Below are 8952 nucleotides of genomic sequence, written 5' to 3'. Positions count from 1 at the left end.
AGTACAGGCAGCATTACACAACACAGTCGAGTACAGGCAGTGTTACACACACAGTCGAGAACAGGCAGCGTTACACAACACAGTCGAGAACAGGCAGCGTTACACAACACAGTCGAGAACAAGCAGCGTTACACACAGTCGAGTACAGGCAGCGTTACACAACACAGTCGAGTACAGGCAGCGTTACACACAGTCGAGTACAGGCAGCGTTACACAACACAGTCGAGTACAGGCAGCGTTACACACAGTCGAGTACAGGCAGCATTACACAACACAGTCGAGTACAGGCAGCGTTAATAATATTGTTGAATATTAAATGAAATGTCCCCAACTAAGCAAGACTAACACCAGTGTTGGGAAAGTTACTTTTAAAAGTAATGCATTACAATATTGCGTTACTTAGTTACTTTTTATGAAATGTAATGCGTTACGTTACTTTTGTGTTACTTTTTCTCCCCTAGGCTTTTTAATAACAACTAAAAAAGTTCTATATTTGGTAAATGTAAAGGCCCTTTCACAGCGACAGTGAGATGAATAATCCTCAGGATGAAGGAAATGCAGATTTAACTCTTTCAGCTTCTGTTATTCTGGAGTAAAGAACAATAGGAGACAGGAGAAGAAGTTTAACTCTCTTATTTCTAAATTATTAGTATACACTTATTAGTACGGGTGAATTAGATCATTGAAGGTCAGTTAATAAAGTGAGATTAAATACATAAAGTATATTTGTGTCATTTAATATAGTTAATTATAAAAGTTGTGTGTAAAATTCTGAGATTTAATTTTACTGTTTTTATTCATTTTGAGGAATACTGAATGTTTTCGTGCGAGACGAGTAAAAGCATGATCACATTTAGTCTAGAACTATAATAACCATCATGCGTGCACACACACACACACACACACACACACACACACACACACACACACACACACACACACACACACACACACACACACACACACACACACACACACACACACCTCACTTTATTTCTCCCAACATGGGGACAGGAGAGCTGTCAGTCAATAAATGTGAAAAAAATAATTTAGATATTTTGTTGTACATTGAAAAAGTACTGTTACTTCCTAGTTACTTGAAAAGTAATCTGATTACATAACTCAAGTTACTTGTAATGAGTTCCACAGAACACGGTTAAACACACATGAGATGAGAGCATGTTTAGAGAGTGAAAGCATGAGATTGGACCTTAGTGCTCATGTTGAAGTTCCTGTACACAGTGCGAGCGCCGTACAGAAAGGCGTCGCCGTCGTTAGTGATGCACCCGTCCACGAAGCCCCGCGAGTCCATGAACGCACACATGGCCTCCGCTTCTCCCGCCGCTGTCACCCACGGCACACCCAGACAGTCCAGCATCTGCGCACACTGGGAGAAAAGCGTTTCAAGCAGGATTTGGGGGATTATTCCTGTTTTAAAGCTTCCTAACTGTGTTTTGGTGTCTCCTACAACAGGTTTACATGCATCCACGATAAAAAAACCACAGATTTTCTCATAATAATCTGCACTGCAGCATCACCTCATTTTCTCTCAGTGTCTGAAACGCTTCCATCAAAGATTCAGTCTCTCTAAGCTCCGCCTCTCTGAGAGCTGCTCTGCTGTGATTGGTCAGAAAGCAAACGCTCATTATCATATCTGAATCTCAGCTCTTGATCACAGTGATACGAACAGTAACGATGGCGTGGGTTTTACCGTATCAATCTCAGAAAACAGCGTCTTCTCCACATGAACAACACGAACCAAACTCTTCCAGTCTCAGATACACTACAGTGTTTGAGGGCGGAGCTAAGAGACGCTGCTCAGTAGGGGTGTGCGATATGACGATTTTTGATCGTAGACGATTCAAATGTCTCCACGATCTGCTTTTGAAGAAATATCGTAGAATCGTGCATTATATCTGTTCTGGCGCCTCTGTCCCAACATACTGAACAACGCGACGTATATTCACATAAAATGTTAACGCAGCGGAACGGGACTGCAGTTCACAAAAGTTCACAATTTGCATGTGCTTTAATGCCTTGTCGGTTAAACATTTAATTTGCGTGCTGATGCGCTGTTCTAACGTGTGCATTTCTCAGCGCGTACATGTGAAGCTCACATGCACTAAAAGCCTGTCTACCAGCGCCTGGATACTGGACTAAGTTATCTTTCGAGTCTTATTGTGCTTATACTGTTAAATACACACAAGGTTTACATAAACAAAGTCGGTTATGTCTAAAGTGAAAGCAAACTTGAGAAAATTGAGAGAGAGAAAATCTGCTTGTCAAATGCGTGTATATTAGACGCGTCGCGCGCAGCTCTTAAGCTGCGTTCACACTACACGCGACAAAGCGACACGATACCATTCATTTCAATGGGTAGCAGGCGACTTCCGGCGACACGCGCGGTCGCGACCGTTGGTGACTGGATGGGGCGTGTCTGGCGACACGACAAAGTTGAGAAATGTTTAACTTTATGCAAATGAAGAGCGACTTTAGCGAGCGACAACCAATAGGAGTGGAGCCTGGAGCGCGCGTCATCATCCTTCTTCGCTCAGCCCCTCGCCCCATCGACAGAAAGTTGGAGGAGTATTTTTTTAAATCTAAAATACTACTGTTATTGTGTCATGAAATGTAGTTATATGAGTTTTTCAGTCGAGAATGTAGTTGTTTAAAGCTCAAATATGTGGTTTGTTTATACAGATAGCACCTATTTTCAATTTTGATCTGATATTTTCGGAGTTGTGAGACCCAGGTACTCATTCATTTAACTTACATGCTTTACGAGTCTAAATATTTAATATTTTCTCTCCAGAATGTTTGTTTTTAGCGGCAAGAAAACTGATTCGCTGTCATTGGATGTTATTCATAAACATTACAAGGCAACCAGTAGTGGGAACGCCCACTAGCGACCTCATCGCCAGCCACCGGCGACATGCAGCGACAAAGTCGCGTGTAGTGTGAACGCAGCTTTAAAGAGACAGTAGCAATAGTAAACACGCTGCCGCTTGTCCTTAAAGGGATAGTTCACCCAAAAATAAAAATCTCATCATTTACGCACTCTAATGTTGTTCCAAACCTGTTTTAATTTCCTTCTAATAGTTTCTAATATTTTTCTAATATTAATATTTTGAAAAAACAGTATAGCTGGTCCCCATTGACTTCCATAGGAGAAAAATATACTATGGTAGTCACTGGGGTATATCAACTGTTTGGTTACCCACATTCTTCCAAATAACTTTTATTTTCAACAGAAGAAAGAAACTTATTTGAGTTTAAAACAACTTGAGAGAGTAAATTATGATAATTTGAATTTATGATAATTTGAATAAAACAACAAAATGCAAAGAGAAAATCACTCACTGCTCTTGACTGATAACTGTAATAGTAGCTTTAATAAGTATCAATGTATAATTTATACAGTGAAGTTTGTTTTGTTTTATTTTCATATTTGTTCATTTAATTACTTTCTTCAATGCTACTGTTAAATACACCTACTGTAGCTGAAAACGTAAAGCACTGTTTAGCCTATTTAATTTGTATATTAAGTTGTGTATGTGTAATGTGTATCTTTGATCTTAATATTTAATAACAAAGAAAATAATGACAAATATATTTATCTTCGCCCCTGTCTGCCATTTTTTTTTTTTTTACCTAAGGCTTTGTTTTTAAAATATGGACATTAGATTGGCTGTAATGCTAAGTCACAAAATAGTAACATAAACCAACATAAAAAGAATCGTGATAAAATCGTTAATCGTGATTTTCCTGAAAGAAATCGTGATATGATATTTTTGCCATATCGCCCACCCCTACTGCTCAGCCAATCAGGACCAGAGGCGGGCATTATGCAAATTAGTTACATGTGAGACTGGAATCACTGACTTGTTTCAGCAGATCAGAATCGCTGCTTTCTTTTAGGAGACTTTATTTGATCTTTGAAACTTTGCAGAGCTTTCACATTCACGAACCGCTCTACTACACACTGCATGAAAAGTGACATCCGACAAAGTGCCTGTAATCATCAGCATAAAGGCACACACACACCTCTCTGAGGACGGCCTTGAATCGGCCTCGGCCGGTGTGTTTAACAGCTGCTGGTTTGGTGACGCTCTTGGGCTGCCGGCCGCCGAATCTCATCTCGGTGCGTTTACTCATGGTTTCGGCTTTGATTCTGGGAGCTTCTCCTTCCATCACAAACACCAGCTTCACCCCCATCAGAGTGAGCGAAGACACACGGAAGAACAGATTCCTGTGTGACACACACAACACACACGACATCATGTGAGCGACTCTGAGATCAAACCGCTTAAGACGCTAGCGCTGCACGATTCATCGCAACTTCCATGGAATCGCATTTAGTTTGAGATTATGAAATGGCAAAGGCTGTGATCATTAGTAATGTGCAGCTTGTCAGTGACGTACGGCTCACTCTGAAAGCACTGCGAGTTTGAGTTGCTTATAACGTACATTTGAAAAAGCAACATCTTTCCAGACATGAGAAGCATTTATGAACCTCTTGTCCAACAAAAGACAACATTTATTAACATGCTTTTAACTCACTTCATAATAACAGTTGAGCTCCTCCTTCTGTGAGATGATGTGCTTCTGACACAGAATAAGGCAGTCGTGTGTTTATTAGTCATGTTTAATCAATCGAAAGGTTTCAATCTTCTGTTTATTCAGATACAGCGATGAGGTTTCCTGGAATGATGTGTGTTATTGCGGAGGGGCATATGTGGTGTGTGCGTGTGTGTGTGTGAGACGCCCTCTGGTGTTCAGATGGAGTGTGCGTGTGTGTGTGTGAGACACCCTCTGGTGTTCAGATGGAGTGTGTGTGTGTGTTTGTGTGTGTGTGTGACGCCCTCTTGTGTTCAGATGGAGTGTGCGTGTGTGTGTGTGAGACACCCTCTGGTGTTCAGATGGAGTGTGTGTGTGTGTGTGTTTGTGTGTGTGACGCCCTCTGGTGTTCAGATGGAGTGTGCGTGTGTGTGTGTGAGACACCCTCTGGTGTTCAGATGGAGTGTGTGTGTGTGTGTGTTTGTGTGTGTGACGCCCTCTTGTGTTCAGATGGAGTGTGCGTGTGTGTGTGTGAGACACCCTCTGGTGTTCAGATGGAGTGTGTGTGTGTGTTTGTGTGTGTGTGTGACGCCCTCTTGTGTTCAGATGGAGTGTGTGTGTGTGTGTGTGTGTGAGACGCCCTCTTGTGTTCAGATGGTGTGTGTGTGTGTGTGTGTGTGTGAGACGCCCTCTTGTGTTCAGATGGAGAGTGTGTGTGTGTGTGTGTGAGAGTGTGTGTGTGTGTGTGTGTGTGAGACGCCCTCTTGTGTTCAGATGGAGTGTGTGTGTATTTGTGTGAGACGCCCTCTGGTGTTCAGATGGAGTGTGTGTGTGTGTGTGTGTGTGTGTGTGTGTGTGTGAGACGCCCTGTGGTGTTCAGATGGAGGGGGTGTGTGTGTGTGTGTGTGTGTGTGTGAGACGCCCTGTGGTGTTCAGATGGAGTGTGTGTGTGTGTGTGTGTGTGTGAGACGCCCTCTGGTGTTCAGATGGAGAGTGTGTGTGTGTGTGTGTGTGTGTGAGACGCCCTCTTGTGTTCAGATGGAGTGTGTGTGTGTGTGTGTGTGTGTGTGTGTGTGAGACGCCCTGTGGTGTTCAGATGGAGTGTGTGTGTGTGTGTGTGTGTGTGAGACGCCCTCTGGTGTTCAGATGGAGAGTGTGTGTGTGTGTGTGTGTGTGTGAGACGCCCTCTGGTGTTCAGATGGAGAGTGTGTGTGTGTGTGTGTGTGTGTGAGACGCCCTCTTGTGTTCAGATGGAGTGTGTGTGTATTTGTGTGTGAGACGCCCTCTTGTGTTCAGATGGAGTGTGTGTGTGTGTGTGAGACGCCCTCTGGTGTTAAGATGGAGTGTGTGTGTATTTGTGTGAGACGCCCTCTGGTGTTCAGATGGAGTGTGTGTGTGTGTGTGTGTGTGAGACGCCCTCTTGTGTTCAGATGGAGTGTGTGTGTGTGTGTGTGTGTGTGTGTGTGTGTGTGAGACGCCCTCTGGTGTTCAGATGGAGAGTGTGTGTGTGTGTGTGTGAGAGTGTGTGTGTGTGTGTGTGTGTGAGACGCCCTCTTGTGTTCAGATGGAGTGTGTGTGTGTGTGTGTGTGTGTGTGTGTGTGTGTGTGTGTGTGAGACGCCCTCTTGTGTTCAGATGGAGTGTGTGTGTGTGTGTGTGTGTGTGAGACGCCCTCTTGTGTTCAGATGGAGTGTGTGTGTGTGTGTGTGTGAGACGCCCTCTTGTGTTCAGATGGAGTGTGTGTGTGTGTGTGTGTGTGTGTGTGTGTGTGTGTGAGACGCCCTCTGGTGTTCAGATGGAGAGTGTGTGTGTGTGTGTGTGTGTGTGTGTGTGTGTGTGTGTGTGTGTGTGTGTGTGTGAGACGCCCTCTTGTGTTCAGATGGAGTGTGTGTGTGTGTGTGTGTGTGTGTGTGTGAGACGCCCTCTGGTGTTCAGATGGAGTGTGTGTGTGTGTGTGTGTGTGTGTGTGTGTGAGACGCCCTCTGGTGTTAAGATGGAGTGTGTGTGTGTGTGTGTGTGTGTGTGAGACGCCCTCTGGTGTTCAGATGGAGTGTGTGTGTGTGTGTGTGTGTGTGTGTGTGTGAGACGCCCTCTTGTGTTCAGATGGAGTGTGTGTGTGTGTGTGTGTGTGTGTGTGAGACGCCCTCTTGTGTTCAGATGGAGTGTGTGTGTGTGTGTGTGTGTGTGAGACGCCCTCTGGTGTTCAGATGGAGTGTGTGTGTGTGTGTGTGTGTGTGTGTGTGTGTGTGTGTGTGTGTGTGTGTGTGTGTGTGTGTGTGTGAGACGCCCTCTGGTGTTAAGATGGAGCATTTACTACCGATCTGTCGTTCGTCACTGACAAACTGCGCATAAAATAATCGATGAATCGTTTCAGTGCGTTTAATTGTGCAGCTCTTCCAGACTCACCTGAGATGCGGCTTTGTGACTTTTCCCATCATGCCCTGCACATGCTGGGCCTCACAGACCCACAGGCTGAGGTCCACGGCGAGGGTCTTCCCTGACAGGCTGTAGAGCGGGACACTCTGCCGGACCGGCTCCAGAATAGACCAGAGCTCAGACACACCCATGACCTTCAGAGGAGACACACACACTCATGACACAGAGACCTCATGACCTTCAGAGGAGACACACACACACTCATGACACAGAGACCTCGAGGAACATCTACAGCTCGGACATCTGTGATCTCTCTGTACATTCATATTCAAAGATACATAAATGTTATATACTGAATATATGTATGTATGTGTGTGTGTGTGTAAAGAACACCACAGACACAGTGTAATCATCATGGGAAAATCTCAGAGTAAAACTGGGAGTTACTGGGAAAAATATGATACACCGGTGTTTTACCAGATGAGAAGTTTATCTATGTATCATCTTTTTACTCTTTTAATTCCTTTTAACAACTGTTTTAATTTTATTATTTTAATTTCTTTCTGTGTAAAGTACTTTGAATAACCATAGTGTATGAAATATGCTATATAAATAAACTTGCATTGCCTTGCCTTGCCTACACACACACACACACACACACACACACACACACACACACACTCATATACAATATGTCTATACATATATATCCTATCCAATCCAACATATTAAAGTACAAGTAAGTTATCCACTATTCAGATGAACAAAACACAAAATAATGCAAACTCTGACATCCCAGCGCTACAATTTATAAGGAGCGATTGTTACTTACATATGTTATATGTATCTTGCTGTATGAAGGAGTTATGTTTATATATTTAATCTGTTGTTTTGAAGATGTTTTTGTTGTGTAAAGCCTGCAGTTTGAATATTTGAACTCGCGCCTCCTCGCGCATCTGGAACCCCATCAGCGCCTCTAGCGGTCAGGAGGAGCAACACGCTGAACACGCGCTCACTGTGGTTTTACAATGTACAATTATTTTACCTTTCTTTTTGAATAAAAAACACAAACATTCATTCCTTAATTAGATTGATAACTGTTAAAAAAGAGAGATAAAAAAAGAAAGAATTGAATTTTCAGTGATTTATTCCGGATGTGACGTCTTCAGAGACCCGTATGTATGTGACGTGTCTCAATCCCGGAATTCAGCAGCGCAGGAACTCTCGAGTTGTGGACAGATTGATTCATCATAAATATCTCACAGACAGCTCAATAAATGTGAGTAATACTGTAGATTAAACTATAATATGTTAAAGCATCAATGACACGAGCAGCAGTTTTGATTCTCACGTCGCTTGATCATAATATGACGGTCATGTTGTGTGTTGCACTTCAGGAAAATAATCATGCGATGCTTGATTGATGAAAAATGCCTTAAAATACCATTTCATTATCATTATAAATCAGTATGTAATCTTTCAGCACCGTGGTATCTTGAATTGCACTATAACGTACAATTTTGTTTTTCATTATACATATTTGTTCCTTCATAGTTATGCTAGTGTTTAGCAGTCAAGTTCAGGTAGTAAAAACTCCATTCATTTTGTTAATCGATGGTATTTGCTTCTGTTAAAGACGTCAGCCCGCATTATTTCAGCTTTTTTTTTATTTTTTATAATCGTGTGGAGTGTAAAAACTGTGGAAAAACTACATTACCCATGATGCTGTACAGAAAAATCACACCAATCACAGAGTCGAAAAAAGCAACACGCTTCAAAATAGCCCCGCCCACTCCCATAACGCATTTGAATCTCCCTACGCTCTCAAAATACTTAAATATTTGTGTGTATATGTGCAATAAATTTAAAATATATGGCTTCTATAGATATAATCAACAGTAGTTTTATTTATACATTGCTCCTAATTTGATTGTTGTTCGCGATGCTTCATGGGATTGTAGTTCTTTCCCTCACTAAAGCCGTTAAGTATGTTTTGTTTTTTAAATACTTTTTTGCTTCA

The 8952-nt window shown here is 42.5% G+C and overlaps 1 protein-coding gene across 1 annotated transcript in view; it reads right to left on the bottom strand.

The window, feature by feature from the left end:
- LOC309496677 (flap endonuclease GEN homolog 1-like) overlaps positions 1 to 7909 on the bottom strand; it is a 19939-nt gene extending 12030 nt beyond the window's left edge. The window contains exons 1-4 of the mRNA XM_082166776.1: positions 7765 to 7909; positions 6963 to 7126; positions 4045 to 4249; positions 1211 to 1387 (exon numbers count right to left, since the gene is read on the bottom strand). Of these exons, the coding sequence (XP_082022902.1) occupies positions 1211 to 1387; positions 4045 to 4249; positions 6963 to 7123 (543 nt within the window). The 5' untranslated portion in view covers positions 7124 to 7126; positions 7765 to 7909. The remainder of the gene's footprint in view (positions 1 to 1210; positions 1388 to 4044; positions 4250 to 6962; positions 7127 to 7764) is intronic.
- Between the last annotated feature and the right edge of the window lie 1043 nt (positions 7910 to 8952).

The sequence above is a fragment of the Leuciscus leuciscus genome (genome assembly GCF_965113295.1).
Source record: "Leuciscus leuciscus genome assembly, chromosome: 4".
Taxonomy (NCBI): domain Eukaryota; kingdom Metazoa; phylum Chordata; class Actinopteri; order Cypriniformes; family Leuciscidae; genus Leuciscus; species Leuciscus leuciscus.
The sequence above is the reverse complement of the archived record's forward strand: the minus strand, read 5'-3'. Positions and strand labels throughout refer to the sequence as shown.